We start from the raw sequence: 18,164 nt of genomic DNA on the forward strand, positions 1-18,164 counted from the left end.
TTAGCCAGGACACCAGGGTTAACACCCCTAAATGCCATGGGATCTTTAATGACCTCAGAGAGTCAGGACACCCGTTTAACTTCCCATCCGAAAGACAGAACCCTACACAGGGCAGTGTCCCCAATTACTGCCCTGAGGCATTGGGATCTTTTTTTACACCAGAGGAAAGAGTGCCTCCTACTGGCCCTACAACACCACTTCCAGCAGCATCTGGTCTCCTATCCAGGAACTGACCAGGACCAACCCTGCTTAGCTTCAGAAGCAAGCCAGCAGTGGTATGCAGGGTGGTATGCTGCTGCCAGTAAAAGGCACATGACAGCCCACTTGGAGTTTGCCAAAAGGCACCTAAAGGACTCTCAGGCCATGAGAAACAAGATTCTCTGGTCTGATGAAATCAAGATTGAACTCTTTGTCCTGAATGCCGAGCTTCACGTCTGGAGGAAACCTGGCACCATCCCGCCGGTGAAGCATGGTGGTGGCAGCATCATGCTGTGGGGATGTTTTTCAGCAGCAGGGACTGGGAGACTAGTCAGAATTGAGGGAAAGATTAACAGAGCAAAGTACAGAGAGATCCTTGTTGAAAACCTGCTCCAGAGTGCTCAGGACCTCAGACTGGGGCAAAGTTTCACCTCCCAACAGCACAACGACCTTTAGCATACAGCCAAGACAATGCAGGAGTGGCTTCGGGACAAGTCTCTGAATGCCCTTGAGTGGCCCAGCCAGAGTCCGGACTTGAACCCGATCAAACATCCCTGGAGAGACCTGAAAATAGCTGTATAGCGTCGCTCCCCATCCAACCTGACAGAGCTTGAGAGGATCTGCAGAGAAGAATGGGAGAAACTCCCCAAATACAGGTGTACCAAGCTTGTTGCATCATACCCAAGAAGACTGTAATCACTACCAAAGGTGCTTCAACAAAGTACTGAGTAAAGGGTCTGAGGGTCTGTAAATGTGATGTTTTTTCTTTTTAATAAACTTGCAAAATGTCTAAACATGTTTTTGCTTTTTAATTATGGGGTATTGTGTGGAGATTGAGGGAGGGGGGAATAGGGCTTGAACGTAACAATCAAGAGGTCTGAATACTTTCCGAAAAGCACTGTACAGTATGCCACTTACTGGCAAATAACCTTGGGACGGGCACTCAAGCCCCAAGTTAACCGCACTGGTTTAAGTGCCAACTGTTTGAGAAGAAATAAATATGCTATTGAGACAATTAGCTAACAAAGTGGTCAGGATGGGGTGAGTCGCAGCGAAGAGACAAGATGATACGGAGAACGCAGAGCAGGGTGTGAAGTGACAGTCAGCACATCTGGTCTCATCTATAATGCATGGTTCTTTAAACGGCAGTTTGTCGCATATTGAGCGCTGCCACCTGAAATCAACACTGACACCCAAGCTTCTGCCTGGGGAAACAGGCTAGAGGAGAGTGAGAGGATGGAGAGGAGGAGGAGAGAAAGAGAGAAGTCAAGAGTCAGAGTTCTGTTCATCCCAACATATCCCTTGCTTTCGAGCCTGAAACTATTTGAGATACAGTAGAGAATACATCTGGCTATGTTCTAAGAGTGTGTAGACGTATTCACAACACTGAATACCATACTTCTCGTCTTTTATTATTAAAATGAAAAACTAAATTAGCGCCCTAAACAAAATAGAACGTCAGGAATAATCTTAATCAGCAATCCAAAGTGTGAACTTGGTATCATTTTCTCACATTCAATTCTAAACACACAGCTCAGATTCCTCTCGGTTCCAAAACAAAAAACATTATTTTCACATAATGACAGCCCATCCACTGCCTGCCATCATCTCTTTGACAAAGACAGGTGAAGTGGGCAAATTAACAGTCTATTTCCCTGTGATGAGGGGGTTTCTCAGCACCACGATCACGGAGTCTCCTCTCAGAAACATCTTGGAGACGTAACGGTCCTTGTTTACTGGTTTGGACTTCTTCTTGCCCTTGCCACTCTTGGGCACTTCTGTCCACATCTCCTTCACATTCTCCAGGACCATGTTGCAGTGTCTGCATTGAGAGGGGAATACAAATGTATACAGTTAACCAAAAAAGCATTAAGAATCAAGTCTTTGGGGGGTCTTTGGGGGGGATATGGGTAACATGTGATAACAAAATGCACACATTATCTTGTGTCTGTATTTGTTGGACATTTGTGGTTAACCATATAACTCCAATTGATGACTTCCCAACTATTTTTTTTATGTTTTTTATTTCACCTTTATTTAACCAGGTAAGCTAGTTGAGAACAAGTTCTCATTTGCAACTGCGACCTGGCCAAGATAAAGCAAAGCAGTTCGACACATACAACAACACAGAGTTACACATGGAATAAACAAAACATACAGTCAATAATACAGTAGAAAACAAAGTCTATATACAGTGAGTGCAAATTAAGTCAAATAAGGGAGTTAAGGCAATAAATAGGCCATGGTGGCGAAGTAATTACAATATGGCAATTAAACACTGGAATGGTAGATGTGCAAAAGATGGATGTGCAAGTAGAGATGCTGTGGTGCAAAAGGAGCAAAATAAATAAATACAGTATGTGGATGAGGTAGATAGATGGGCTGTATACAGATGGGCTATGAACAGGTGCAGTGATCTGTGAGCTGCTCTGACAGCTGGTTCTTAAAGCTAATGAGGGAGATGGGAATCTCCAGCTTCAGTGATTTTTGCAGTTCGTTCCAGTCAGTGGCAGCAGAGAACTGGAAGGAAAGGCGACCAAAGGAGGAATTGGCTTTGGGGGTGACCAGTGAGATATACCTACTGGAGCGCGTGCTACGAGTGGGTGCTGCTATGGTGACCAGCGAAGCAGAGACTTGAAGATAACCTGTAGCCAGTGGGTTTAGCGACAAGTATGAAGCGAGGGCCAGCCAACGAGAGCGTACAGGTCGCAGTGGTGGGTAGTATATGGGGCTTTGGTGACAAAACGGATGGCACTGTGATAAACTACATCCAGTTTGCTGAGTAGAGTGTTGGAGGCTATTTTATAGATGACATCGCCGAAGTCAAGGATCGGTAGGATGGTCAGTTTTACGAGGGTATGTTTGGCAGCATGAGTGAAGGAAGCTTTGTTTCGAAATAGGAAGCAAATTCTAGATTACATTTTTGATTGGAGATGCTTAATGTGAGTCTGGAAGGAGAGTTTACAGTCTAGCCAGACACCTAGGTATTTGTAGTTATCCACGTATTCTAAGTCAGAGCCGTCCAGAGTAGTGATGCTGGATGGGCGGGCAGGTGCGGGCAATGATTGGTTGAATAGCATGCATTTAGTTTTATTTGCGTTTAAGAGCAAGTTGGAGGCCACGGAAGGAGAGTTGTATGGCATTGAAGCTCGTCTGGAGGTTAGTTAACACAATGTCCAAAGAAGGGCCAGAAGTATACAGAATGGTGTCGTCTGCGTGGAGGTAGATCAGAGAATCACCAGCAGCAAGAGCAACATCATTGACGTATACAGAGAAGAGAGTCAGCCCGAGAATTGAACCCTGTGACACCCCCATAGAGACTGCCAAAGGTCCGGACAACAGGCCCTCCGATTTGACACACTGAGCTCTATCAGAGAAGTAGTTGGTGAACCAGGCAAGGCAATCATTTGAGAAACCAAGGCTGTTGAGTCTGCCAATAAGAATGTGGTGATTGACAGAGTCGAAAGCCTTGGCCAGGTCGATGAATACAGCTGCACAGTAATGTCTCTTATCGATGGCGGTTATGATATCATTAAGGACCTTGTGCGTGGCTGAGGTGAACCCATGACCAGCTTGGAAACCAGATTGCATAGCGGAGAAGGTACGATGTGATTCAAAATGGTCAGTAATCGTTTTGTTAACTTGGCTTTCGAATACCTTAGAGATGCAGGGTAGGATAGATATAGGTCTGTAGCAGTTTGGGTCTAGAGTGTCTCCCCCTTTGAAGAGGGGGATGACCGCGGTAGCTTTCCAATCTTTGGGAATCTCAGACGATACGAAAGAGAGGTTGAACAGGCTAGTAATAGGGGTTGTAACAATTTCGGCAGATAATTTTAGAAAGAGAGGGTCCAGATTGTCTAGCCCGGCGGATTTGTAGCGGTCCAGATTTTGCAGCTCTTTCACAACATCAGCTATCTGGATATGGGTGAAGGAGAAATGGTGGGGGCTTGGGCGGGTTGCTGTGGAGGGTGCTGGGCAGTTGACCTGGGTAGGGGTTGCCAGGTGGAAAGCATGGCCAGCCGTAGAGAAATGCTTATTGAAATTCTCAATTATAGTGGATTTGTCGGCTTGTGGAAAATACAGTGGCCTAGCTACATAAATACCTGTCAAATGCCTTGACACGGCCAAGCAGCTTCTTGTTGTTTCGGCAGTTGACGAGGACCTGTGTGTTGTTTTTGACAGACTGGGTGAGCACAGACAGGGGCCCAGTATTAAACTCCTCCTCCTCCCGCTTCTGGAGCTCCTCAGGAGTCATCTCAGACTTGGGTTTATTTAACAGGCTCCTGGAAGGATTATTGAGGATACTTATTGTTAACAGAGTTAAACTCCAAGCAATTCAAACATTGTTGATCGAGATGATGATGATTGAGACTTGACCAAACTAACGTTAATTTAGACCAACAGTTAGCTGCTAACAAAGTGGAAAACTGTTTTACATGAAGTGGCCAAAGGCAATATGTATTAGCTTGTTGGCTGATAAGTTCCTAGGTTTATTATGGTTAGCTAGCTACAGTAGTTACTATCGCTAGTAACGTTAGGTCATCATACACTATCGTTAACCAGCCAGCCAGCTAGCCAAATTTAACCACAATTCTTTCCACAGTGATTAGGCTCTGTTTAACTGTATATAAACAATGCACACATTGGTCATTTAAAGTAAGTTACTTACATATTTTCTTCAGCGAATGGCGATTTTAGCAGGAAACCAAGCTAGTAAATATGTTAGCTTTTTGCCTGCTTCTTTAATCTCCAACGCCACACTCGTGTGTTCTCTGTACAACAACTTCTTCTTCTTCTTTGGTTTAAGGGCAGTTGGCATTCAATTTTGTTGTATTACCGCCACCTACTAGACTGGAGTATATATATACCCTTATGCTTTGCTTGAAAAATAAATTAACAAAACCCTACCATCTAACCCTACACTCAACGAAAACCCACCACCCTACTCCACTATTTAATCTATCAAGTCCTACCTCAGGCCAAAAGCCTTAAAAGACAGGACACCACTACACAACACACCCTGTAACTCTGACATCAAGTCTCGTACACCCAAATTTCTCTCTGCATCTGCCACTACAACCTACATTTTCTGTGACTTAAGTTCTATCCCTGCAGTACAGTTGATAGCCATTGCTATAAATGCAAAAAATCCAATCTTACTAAAACATACAGTGCCTTGCGAAAGTATTCGGCCCCCTTGAACTTTGCGACCTTTTGCCACATTTCAGGCTTCAAACATAAAGATATAAAACTGTATTTTTTTGTGAAGAATCAACAACAAGTGGGACACAATGATGAAGTGGAACGACATTTATTGGATATTTCAAACTTTTTTAACAAATCAAAAACTGAAAAATTGGGCGTGCAAAATTATTCAGCCCCTTTACTTTCAGTGCAGCAAACTCTCTCCAGAAGTTCAGTGAGGATCTCTGAATGATCCAATGTTGACCTAAATGACTAATGATGATAAATACAATCCACCTGTGTGTAATCAAGTCTCCGTATAAATGCACCTGCACTGTGATAGTCTCAGAGGTCCGTTAAAAGCGCAGAGAGCATCATGAAGAACAAGGAACACACCAGGCAGGTCCGAGATACTGTTGTGAAGAAGTTTAAAGCCGGATTTGGATACAAAAATATTTCCCAAGCTTTAAACATCCCAAGGAGCACTGTGCAAGCGATAATATTGAAATGGAAGGAGTATCAGACCACTGCAAATCTACCAAGACCTGGCCGTCCCTCTAAACTTTCAGCTCATACAAGGAGAAGACTGATCAGAGATGCAGCCAAGAGGCCCATGATCACTCTGGATGAACTGCAGAGATCTACAGCTGAGGTGGGAGACTCTGTCCATAGGACAACAATCAGTCGTATATTGCACAAATCTGGCCTTTATGGAAGAGTGGCAAGAAGAAAGCCATTTCTTAAAGATATCCATAAAAAGTGTTGTTTAAAGTTTGCCACAAGCCACCTAGGAGACACACCAAACATGTGGAAGAAGGTGCTCTGATCAGATGAAACCAAAATTGAACTTTTTGGCAACAATGCAAAACGTTATGTTTGGCGTAAAAGCAACACAGCTGAACACACCATCCCCACTGTCAAACATGGTGGTGGCAGCATCATGGTTTGGGCCTGCTTTTCTTCAGCAGGGACAGGGAAGATGGTTAAAATGGATGGGAAGATGGATGGAGCCAAATACAGGACCATTCTGGAAGAAAACCTGATGGAGTCTGCAAAAGACCTGAGACTGGGACGGAGATTTGTCTTCCAACAAGACAATGATCCAAAACATAAAGCAAAATCTACAATGGAATGGTTCAAAAATAAACATATCCAGGTGTTAGAATGGCCAAGTCAAAGTCCAGACCTGAATCCAATTGAGAATCTGTGGAAAGAACTGAAAACTGCTGTTCACAAATGCTCTCCATCCAACCTCACTGAGCTCGAGTTGTTTTGCAAGGAGGAATGGGAAAAAATGTCAGTCTCTCGATGTGCAAAACTGATAGAGACATACCCCAAGCGACTTACAGCTGTAATCGCAGCAAAAGGTGGCACCACAAAGTATTAACTTAATGGGGGCTGAATAATTTTGCACGCCCAATTTTTCTGTTTTTGATTTGTTAAAAAAGTTTGAAATATCCAATAAATGTCATTCCACTTCATGATTGTGTCCCACTTGTTGTTGATTCTTCACAAAAAAATACAGTTTTATATCTTTATGTTTGAAGCCTGAAATGTGGCAAAAGGTCGCAAAGTTCAAGGGGGCCGAATACTTTCGCAAGGCACTGTACATCACTTGTTGGCCTATCCCTCTGTACTGGGTCCTCGCACCTTGACTACTGTGGTCAGGTACCACAAAAAGGGACTTTTGTGCCACAAAAAGGGAAAATTGCAATTGGCTGAGAATAGGGCAGCACTGCTGGTCCTTGGATAGAGAGCTAATATTAATAATATGCATGTCAGTCTCTCCTGGCTCAAAGTGGAGGAGAGATTGACTTCATCGCTACTTGTATTTATGAGAGTTATTGACATGTTGAATGCACTGATCTGTCTGTTTGAACTACTGGCAAACAGCTCGGACACCTATTCATACCCCACAAGACATGCAACAAGAGGTCTCTTCACAATCCCCAAGTCCAGAACAGACTATTGGAGTTGCACAATACTACGTAGAGCCATGACTACATGGAACTCTATTCAACATCAAGTAACTGATGCTAGCAGTAAAAAACACATCTTAAAAAAACCAACATCTTATGGAACAGCAGGGACTGTGAAGCAACACAAACATAGGCACATACACATGCATACACACAATAACATACACACTATATACACACATACACATGGATTTAGTACTGTAGATATATGGTAGTGGTGGAGCGGGGGGCACACATTGCCTGAGGGCACACAGTGTGTTGGGAAATCTGTGAATGTATTGTAATGTTTTTAAAATGGTATAAACTGCCTTCATTTTGCTGGACCCCAGGAAGAGTTGCCAAGGCAGCAGCTAATGGGAATCCAGAATAATTACAAAAATACAAATACTGGTACAGATCTTCTCCTCACACCACTCCTTTCAGGAACCCTCCCCTTCGACACATCTTTCTCTGCCTTCGTCACTGCCTCAGCATACGACAACTTCTGCACTACTCTAACCCTGGGAACCTCAACCTGCCTCTCTTTGGTGATAATGAATTTTACAAAATACTTCCTAAGGACCCTACTAATCAATCAAGTCTCTGATCCACGATAGATTGTGAACATTTTTGAATGAAGGGGAAATTACAAAGATAGAATATGAGAATATGAAAATTGACTACCCAACCACACTTGTCATATACGCTTTACCAAAATTCACAAGAGCATGACACCCCCTATACCAGGCAGTGGTGTAAAGTAATTTTGTAGAAATACTTAAGTCGTTTTTGGGGGTTATCTGTACTTTACTTTACTATTTATATTTTGGGCAACTTTTACTTTTACTTCACTACATTCCTAAAGAAAATAATGTATGTTTTACTCACTACATTTTCCATGACATCCAAAAGTACTTGTTACATTTTGAAGGCTTAACAGGACAGGAAAATTGTCCTATTCACACACTTATCAAGAGAACATCCCTGGTCACCCCTACTGTCTCTGATCGGGCGGACTTACTAAACACAAATGCATCTTTTGTAAATTATGTCTGAGTGTTGGGGTGTGCCCCTGGCTATCCGTACATTTTAAAAACAAAAAAATGGTGCTGTCTGCTTTGCTTAATATAAGTAATTTTGATACTTAAGAATATCTAGAACCAAATACTTTTAGACAAGTGGTATTTTACTGGGTGACTTCCACTTTTACAACTTTCCATTAAGTTTCCACTATGCTTTTACTCAAGTACTTTTTCCACCACTGATACCAGGCCATTGTGAGTAGTAACAGATCTCTGACAGAGAATATCTTTACCTTTAAAGACCATTTTGTGAAACCCTGGGCAATCTCTCTCCCCATGTATTTTTTTGTAACCTTTATTTAACTAGGCAAGTCAATTCTTATATACAATGATGGCCTACCCCAGCCCAACCCAGATGACACTGGGACAATTGTGCGCAGCCCAATCACAGCCAGATGTGATACAACCTAGATTTGAACCAGGGACTGTAGTGACACCTCTTGCACTGAGATGCAGTGCCTTAGACTGCTGTGCCACTTGGGAGCCCCTATACCCCTGCCTCAAATAATTTGGAATCTGTGGATCAGATATCTGAAAATTCTATTCTGGGTACTTTTGATGTTACCAGTCTATATACTAACATCCCCATCAGTGCAGCCTAGAGGCCTTCAAGCTCTACGTCAATGAACATCCCCCTAATGCTCTTCCCAGCACCAATTGTGCTGTGGACTTGGCTGATCTGTACTAACTTGGCTGATCTTGTACTATCCTCCAACAATTTTCTCTTCAAAGGATACTTTTTCTTCCAGACCAAAGGGACAAAGATGGGGAGTACTATGGCTCCTAATTATGCTAACCTATATCTAGGAATGTCTGAAAAACCTGTGGTGCTGAATCCAGACCTTAACCCCTTTCTCTCCAATATTCTCCTAATTTGGAGATATGTGGATTATGTTTTTGTGATTTATACAGGGACCCAGGAAGAACTCTTGGAATTCCATGCCTATCTAAACTATGAATGAGCACCTTTGTTTCATTATTAACTAGTTTTCTTGATGTGGTGGTTATTAAAGACAAAACCTCCCTCTACAGATCCCTATAAGAAACGTACAGACAGGAACACCCTCCTTAGAGGTGGCAGCTTTCATCCACATACACTTATTAAAAGTCTCACTGTCAATTCAGCCGCATCAGAAGAATATGCAGCTCTGATGCTTCCTACCAGAAACAGACCATGGACCTCACACAAAGGTTTAAGAAAAGGGGGTACAAAGACAATTGGGTGAAACATGCCCAAGTTCAAGAAAAATCAGAACATGTCCCCTCTGGATTCACACAAGACGCACCATTGAGGAAGCCATTTAAGGACATTATCAGGAAGCTCTAGTACAATTGAAACCCATCTTTAAATATCCCTCACGTATGGTCTCTAAAAGACCCCCAAAAACGTGAGGACAAGGTTCTGAAGGGTAATTACAAATGTGGCCAATGTGCAGTTTCACCTACAAATGGGACTCACTGACCCACCCCAGCAACGAACAAAGATTTAAGATCAATGGCCTGATTACCTGCATGTCCATCAATGTTGTCAACATGTTGAAATGTCCTTGTGGTCTGTCTTACATAGGGAACACCGGTAGAAGTCTTAAGACCCGGATCAGTGAGCACCGCAGCAATACATGGACAGGTGAGACAAAACATCCGGTTGCTATTCCTTTTGTACAAGCTCGACATCCTATTAGTTCACTGAGATACATTGGAATTTTCAAGATGTCATGCAGGGGAGGCGAGATTGAGAGGAAACTTCTTCAAAGGCAATCTTTCTGGATCTACAGGCTCAACACACTGTCTCCTCTTGGCCTTTACGAGGAGTTTGAGTTAAAAAATGTTTTTATAGTTTTAAAATGTCCAAATTATTGTGTTTTTATCCAAATTGAATATTGTGTGTATATACAGTTGAAGTCGGAAGTGTAAATACACTTAGGTTGGAGTCATTAAAACTTGTTTTTCAATCACTCCACAAGTTTCTTGTTAACAAACTATAGTTTTGGAAAGTCGGTTAGGACATCTGCTTTGTGCATAACACAAGTAATTTTTTCAACAATTGTTTACAGACAGATTATTTCACTTATAAATCACTGTATAACAATTCCAGTGGGTCAGAAGTTTACATACACTAAGTTGACTGTGCATTTAAACTACTTGGAAAATTCCAGAAAATGGTGTCATGGCTTTAGAAGCTTCTGATATGCCAACTGACACCATTTGAGTCAATTGGAGGTGTATCTGTGGATGTATTTCAAGGTCTACCTTCAAACTCAGTGCCTCTTTGCTTGACATCATGGGAAAATCTAAAGAAATCAGCCAAGGCCTCAGAAAAAAAATGGTAGACCTCCACAAGTCTGGTTCATCCTTGGGAGCAATTTCCAAACGCCTGAAGGTACCACGTTCATCTGTACAAACAATAGTACACAAGTATAAACCCCATGGGACCACGCAGCCTTCATACCACTCAGGAAGGAGACGCGTTTTGTTTCCTAGAGATGAACGTAGTTTGGTGCAAAAAGTGTAAATCCATCCCAGAACAACAGCAAAGGACCTTGTGAAGATGCTGGGGGAAACAGGTACAAAAGTATCTATATCGACAGTAAAACAAGTCCTATGTCGACAAACCTGAAAGGACACTCAGCAAGGAAGAAGCCACTGCTCCAAAACCGCCATAAAAAAGCCAGACTACAGTTTGCAACTGCACATGGGGACAAAGATCATATTCCATAGTAACATCTGACAAACATATCTAAAGACATGCACATTCATCCTTGATGAAAACCTGCTCCAGAGCGCTCAGGACCTCAGACTGGGGAAAAGGTTCACCTTCTAACAGAACAACAACCCTAATTACTATGGCAGACCAGGGGGTTTGGTGAAGATGTTTACACAGATCAGACACTGACAGAGTTGGATTATCTCGGTTTCAATTATGTTTATTTAAATAGCAAGCAAAAATAAAATAATAGATCTCCCACAGGAAACCCTCTCCGGGATACCGTCTTCTGGACTCCGGGTCTTGCTGCATCCTGTGGGGAACAAAACGGAGCTCCCTCCGTTATCCCTGGGACTGAGCATGACTATACGGGAGTAACCTCTCTTCCCCCAGTCCCCTCTCCATGTGCTGCCCTTTTGGTAGCTTCCGGATTAGAGTCCCGTAAAGCGGGAGCTCTACCCTTTAGCTCAGTGCGAATGTTGCCTGTAATCCATGGCTTCTGGTTGGGGTATGTACGTACAGTCACTGTGGGGACGACATCCTCGATGCACTTATTGATAAAGCCAGTGACTGATGTGCCATAGGAAGAATCCTGGAACATGTTCCAGTCTGTGATAGCAAAACAGTCTTGTAGTTTAGCATCTGCTTCATCTGACCACTTTTTTTATAGACCGAGTCACTGGTGCTTCCTGCTTTAATTTTTGCTTGTAAGCAGAAATCAGAAGGATAGAGTTGTGGTCGGATTTACCAAATGGAGGCAGAGGGAGAGCTTTGTATGCGTCTCTGTGTGTGGAGTACAGGTGGTCTAGATTTTTTTCCCCTCTGGTTGCACATTTAACATGTTGATGGAAATTTGGTAGAATCAATTTAAGTTTCCCTGCATTAAAGTCTCCGGCCACTAGGAGCGTCGCCTCTGGGTGAGTGGTTTCCTGTTTGCTTATTTCCTTACACAGCTGACTGAGTGCGGTCTTAGTGCCAGCATCTGTCTGTGTTGGTAAATAAACAGCCATGAAAAGTATAGCTGAAAACTCTCTAGGCAAGTAGTGTGGCCTGCAATTTATCACAATATACTCTACTTCAGGCGAGCAAAATCTAGAGACTTTCTTAGATTTCCTGCACCAGCTGTTGTTTACAAATAGGCACAAACCGCACCCCTCGTCTTACCAGATTGTGCTGTTCTATCTTGCCAGTGCAGCGTGTATCCTGAATATCCTTGTCGTCATTCAGTCACGATTCCGTGAAACGTAGGATATTACAGTTTTTGATGTCTCGTTGGTAGGATATTCGTGATCGTACCTCGTCTAGTTTATTGTCCAATGATTGCACGTTGGCGAGTGGTATTGACGGTAACGGCAGCTTTCCCAGTTGCCTTATTCGACTCCTGACCAGGCATCCGTCTCTTTGTCCTCTGTACCTGTGTCGCTTTCTCTTGCAAAAAACGTAGATGTCGGCCCTGCCGGGTTTTTGGAGGATGTCTTGTGCGTCTTGTTTGTTGAAGAAAAAAATCTTTGTCTAATCTGAGGTGAGTGATCGCTTTCTTGATATCCAGAAGCTATTTTTTTGCTGTAAGATATGGTTGCAGATACATTATGTACAAAATAAGTTACAAATAACTTGAAAAAAAAGTGCCGCGAACAGCGAAAAATCTCGTCCCATTGACAGGGGTACCGACACCTCAGGTACAGCACCCAACATAGTCTGGCAGTTCCCTTGTGGCGTCACAATATTGGCCCATATGGTTTTATACCACTTTGTGTCACCGTGGACACAGGCAATGGACATCTCCCTACCATGTTCGGTCCCCTTTTTCAGCAGGCTCGTGGTTACGAGCGTAACCATACTTCCGGAGTCTAATAGAGCTTCCATGTCGTGTCCGTCAGCCTTCGCCTTGACCTTGAGTGCCGTTTATTTATGGTGCGCCCAACATGAGGTGACGTAGTTCACTGCATGGCCCACCTCGCTTCTGGGGCTTGCTGATTGCATCGACTCCTCTCGAGCCGGGCAATTCCAGTCAAGGTGCCCTCGGGCGCCTTGCTCAAAACACCTGGGCTCGGGGGGATGCGTCAGCCACGAACCTCCAGTTGTGGAACAGTTGGGCACGATGGGCCAGGCTGTACCCATAGCGTCTGAGTATCTCCTGTTTGAGTCCACCATAGTTAGCCGCCTGTTTGTCTGTAAAGTCCCACTTCAGCCTTGGCAATCCTTCCCGTAGTGCTGTCCGTTCAAATGTACAGAGGTAGGTTTTGATGTCGTCGTCTTCTGTTGGCGTGCTTGTTGGGACCGGATGAACTGAGCTATCAACTCGTCCATGCTGATTCTGTGTAAATGTCAACCCCGATCTGACCACCTTTCCATTGGTTTTGTCTTGTCTCACATCACACCTGGTTTCAATCCCGACGTTACATGTTGTGTATTTAATCCTCTGTGTTATCTCCTAGTCTTTGTTGGTGATTGTTCGTTGTATGTATTGGTGCTAAGTATGTTATGGTGTGCGACGGGTTTTGTACCCACTTTTGTATATGTTGGTTTTCTGAGTTTTTGAGCATTTATTAAATAACTCCGTTAATACTAAGTTTGTTCTCCTGCGCCTGACTTCCCTGCCACCAGCATGCACCCCATTACAGAATCACCAACCGTATTAGCAGGACAAGGTACCCCAGCCATAGAGGTGGAGGAGCTCGTCCAGGAACATGCAGCAATGCATCACCATCTTGGCATCACCATGGACCGCATTGTTCTGACTATGGACCACTGGGAGAGACAGGGAGTTCTTCCAGTGCCTCCACCAGCACAACCTGGGTCTCTCCCGAGTGCCCCGTTTCCACCTGGTTCCAGTGGGATTTGTCTCTCCCTGCTCCAGGAGTACCACGGAGAGGCTGCGGGCTGCCGGGGGTTCCTACTTCAACTGGAGCTATACCTGGCCACCGTTCACCCGGCTCCATCGGACCGTGAGAGGGTGTCAGCCCTCGTCTCGTGCCTCACCGGGAAAACCCTGGAGTGGGCCAACGCCGTGTGGAGAGAGGGAGATGCTGCGTTGGACCAGTTTGAGGAGTGCGGCGTTGGACCAGTTTGAGGTGAATGCCTCTACCATCTGAGGCAGGAGACGAGGAGCGCCCAGGAGTTCAGAGTTTAGGATCCTGGCTGCCGGTGCGGGATGTAACAACAGGGCCCTGATCGATCATTACCGCTGCAGTCTGTGCGAGGACGTCAGTCGGGAGCAGGCCTGCAGAGACACCACTCTCACATTTGACCAGCTGATGGACCTGTCCATCCGGCTGGACAACCTGCTGGCTACTCGTGGACATTCAGATCGGGGTCTGGTGGTTCCATCATCCCGCACCCCCTCTCCGATACCCATGGAGCTGGGAGGGGCGGTGCGCAGGGAGACCGGAGGGGGTTCCCGCTCGTGCAGTATCTGTGGCCGCAGAGGTCACACTGTCAGTTGGTGCCATCCTCACCCAGAGTCCTCTGTTGCACATATGTTTGTGTCTGCCACTTTTCCTAAGTTTTCCCCGCATTCCCAGCATTCCCAGCATAAGGCGCTCGTCGATTCAGGCGCGGCTGGGAACTTCATTGATAGAGCTTTAGCCCATAGTTTAGGGATCCCCCTTTTTCCCGTGGATGTGCCTTTCCCCGTTCACGCCTTAGATAGTCGACCATTAGGGTCAGGGTTGATTAGGGAGGTCACCACTCCTTTGGGCATGGTGACGCAGGGGGTCATACGGGAGAATTAGTCTCTTCCTTATTAACTCTCCTGCGTTTCCCGTGGTGCTGGGCTTACCCTGGTTAGCTTGTCATAACCCCACTGTGGTCGCGAGAGTGCCCAGGTAGGTGTTTAGGGGTTTCCATTGGTGCTACTACGGTGGACAGTCCAGACCATCTCTCCACCGTGCGCATTGCTACTGAATATGCCGATTTGGCTCTCGCCTTCTCCAAAAAGAAGGCGACTCAATTACCACCTCATCGACGGGGCGATTGTGCGATAGATCTCCTGGTAGACGTTGCACTTCCGAGGAGTCGCATATATCCACACTCACAGGCGGAGACGGAGGCTATGGAAACATATGTCTCCGAATCCCTGCGTCAGGGGTACATTCGGTCCTCCACTTCACCCGTCTCCTCAGATTTTTTTTGTGAAGAAGAAGGAGGGAGGTCTGTGTCGGGGTCTAAATCAGATCACAGTGAGGTATAGTTACCCGCTACCGCTCATAGGCACAGCGATAGAGTCAATGCACGGGGCGCGCTTCTTCACCAAACTAGATCTCAGGAGTGCTTACAATCTGGTGTGTATCCGAGAGGGAGACGAGTGGAAGATGGCTTTCAGTACCATCTCTGAGCACTATGAGTACCTCGTCATGCCGTACGGGTTGATGAATGCGCCATCAGTCTTCCAAGCTTTTGTAGACGAGATTTTCAGGGGCCTGCACTGGCAGGGTGTAATGGTGTATATTGATGACATTTTGATATACTCAGATGCTCGCACCGAGCATGTGTCCCTGTGCGCAGAGTGCTTGGTCGCCTGTTGGAGCATGACCTGTACGTCAAGGCTGAGAAATGCCTGTTCTTCCAACAGTCCGTCTCCTTCCTAGGGTATCGCATTTCCATGTCAGGGGTGGATATGGAGAGTGACCGCATTGCAGCCGTGCGTAATTGGCCGACTCCCACCACGTTAAAGGAGGTGCAGCGAATCTTAGGGTTTGCCAACTACTACCGGAGGTTTGTCCAGGGTTTTGGTCAGGTAGCGGCTCCCATTACCTCACTGCTGAACGGGGGGCCGGTGTGCTTTCAATGGTCAGCTGAGGCGGACAGGGCTTTTAGGCACCTGAGGGCTCTGTTTACCTTGGCCCATCCGGATCCCTCTTTGACGTTCATAGTGGAGGTGGATGCGTCAGAGGCTGGGATAGGAGCTGTGCTCTCTCAGCGCTCGGGTACGCCACCGAAGCTCCGCCCCTGTGCCTTCTTCTCAAAGAAGCTCAGCCCTGCGGAGCGAAACAATGATGTGGGGTACCGGGAGCTGTTGGCTGTCATCAAAGCTTTGAAGACGTAGAGACATTAGCATGAGGGGGCTAAACACCCTTTTCTCATCTGGACTGACCACCGCAATCTGGAGTACATCCGGGCGGTGAGGAGACTGAACCCTCGCCAGGCAAGGTGGGCCATGTTTTTCACCCGTTTTGTGTTTACCTTTTCCTACAGACGAGGCTCCCAGAATGTTAAGGCAGAAGCATTGTCCCGGCTGTATGACACAGAGGAGCAGCCCATGGATCCCACTCCCATAGTGTGGGAGCTGGACGAGGACATTGAGCGGGCGTCACGTGCAGAGCACGCTCCCCTCCAGTGGCCAGCTGGGCGTCTGTATGTTCTGTCCGCGACTGGCTGATCTATTGGGCCCACACGTCACCCTCCTCTGGTCATCCTGGGATCGGTCAGACGGTGTGCTGTCTTAGTGGGAAGTACTGGTGGCCAACTTTGGCTAAGGACGTGAGGGTTTATATTTCTTCCTGCTCGGTGTGCGCCCAGTGTAAGGCTCCTAGGAACCTGCCCAGAGGTAAGTTACAACCCTTACCTGTTCCACAACGGCCGTGGTCGCACCTGTCGGTGGATTTCATAACCGATCTTCCACCTTCACAGGGTAACACCACGATCCTGGTCGTTGTGGATCGTTTTTCTAAGTCCTGTTGTCTCCTCCCTTTGCCCGGTCTCCCAACGGCCCTAAAAACTGTGGAGGCCCTGTTTTCTCACGTCTTCCGGCACTACGGGGTACCTGAGGATATAGTGTCTGATCGGGGTCCCCAGTTCACATCGAGGGTCTGGAGGGCGTTCATGGAACGTCTGGGGGTCTCGGTCAGCCTTACCTCAGGTTTTCCTGCTGAGAGTAATGGGCATGTGGAGACAGTTAACCAGGATGTGGGTAGGTTTCTGAGGTCTTATTGCCAGAACCGGCCAGGGGAGGGGGCAACGTTCGTTCCCTGGGCAGAGATGGCCCAGAACTCCTCCACTAACCTCTCTCCCTTCCAGTGTGTACTGGGGTATCAGCCGGTTCTGGCTCCTTGGCATCAGAGTCACACCGAGGCTCCTGTGGACTCACCGGGGGACCGGGTCTTCCGCCGAAGTTGGTCCCTCTCCTTGTTTGGGCGGTGTTCGGCGGTCGAAGTCACCGACCTTCTAGCCATCGCTGATCCATTTTTCATTTTCCATTGATTTTGTCTTGTCTCACATCACACCTGGTTACAATCCCATCATTACATGTTGTGTATTTAACCGTCTGTTTTACCTGTCTTTGTCTGTGATTGTTCGTTGTATATATTGGTGCTAAGTATGTTATGGTGTGCGATGGGTTTTGTACCCACTTTCTTTATTTTGTATATGTTGGTTTTCGGAGTTTGTGAGCATTTATTAAATAATTCTGTTTATACCAAGTTCGTTCTCCTGCGCCTTCCCTGCCACCAGCACGCACCCCATTACAGACACGGACAGTTGGATTAGCCGGGTTCAAGGACGTTTATTTAAATAACAAACATAAAGATAACAATAGGTCTCCCCCAGGAGACACTCTCAGGGATACCATCTTCTGGGCTTGCTGTATCCTGCGGGGAACAATACTGAGCTCACTCCTTTATCCCTGGGACTGAGCACGACTATACTGGAGTCACCTCTCTTCCCCCAGTCCCCTCTCAGTGTGCTGCCCTTCTGGCAGCTTTATGGGACTTGTGCAGCTGGTGAGCAATCAGCCCCTTGATTACTCACCAACCACAATCGGTCCCAATTAGTCCTGGCCTGAGAGCCCGTTGAGACCTGGCACATCTCTCACCAGGCCTCAACGAGTCTCCCCCTGATGGCTGACCTGCTATATGCCACAGTACATAGTCAAGACAACGCAGGAGTGGCTTCGGGACAAGTCTCTGAATTTCCTTGAGTGGCCCAGCCAAAGCCCGGACTTGGACCCGATCTAACATCGCTGGAGAGACCTGAAAATAGCCGTGCAGCAAAACTCCCCATCCAACATGACAGAGATTGAGAGGATCTGCAGATAAGAAT

The 18,164-nt window shown here is 46.0% G+C and overlaps 1 protein-coding gene across 1 annotated transcript; it reads right to left on the reverse strand.

Annotated features, from left to right (window-relative positions):
• Window positions 1–1,589: 1,589 nt before the first annotated feature.
• Window positions 1,590–5,147, reverse strand: snrpd2 (small nuclear ribonucleoprotein D2 polypeptide). The gene is made up of 3 exons (XM_021582799.3): window positions 4,868–5,147; window positions 4,302–4,481; window positions 1,590–2,020 (listed from the first exon to the last, which is right to left on the reverse strand). Coding segments are annotated over exons 1-3 (357 nt in total). The 5' UTR covers window positions 4,870–5,147; the 3' UTR covers window positions 1,590–1,845.
• Between the last annotated feature and the right edge of the window lie 13,017 nt (window positions 5,148–18,164).

This window comes from Oncorhynchus mykiss, chromosome 24 (assembly GCF_057628025.1).
Source record: "Oncorhynchus mykiss isolate SJ-2025 chromosome 24, ASM5762802v1, whole genome shotgun sequence".
Lineage (NCBI taxonomy): Eukaryota > Metazoa > Chordata > Actinopteri > Salmoniformes > Salmonidae > Oncorhynchus > Oncorhynchus mykiss.

Bases quoted from the DNA above. Each gene is read 5' to 3' on its own strand.
- snrpd2 (XM_021582799.3), bottom strand. The intron at 2,021-4,301 runs GTATTTATGTAG...CTCTCAATGCAG, and splicing joins CGTGTCAAGGCATTTGACAG to ACACTGCAACATGGTCCTGG.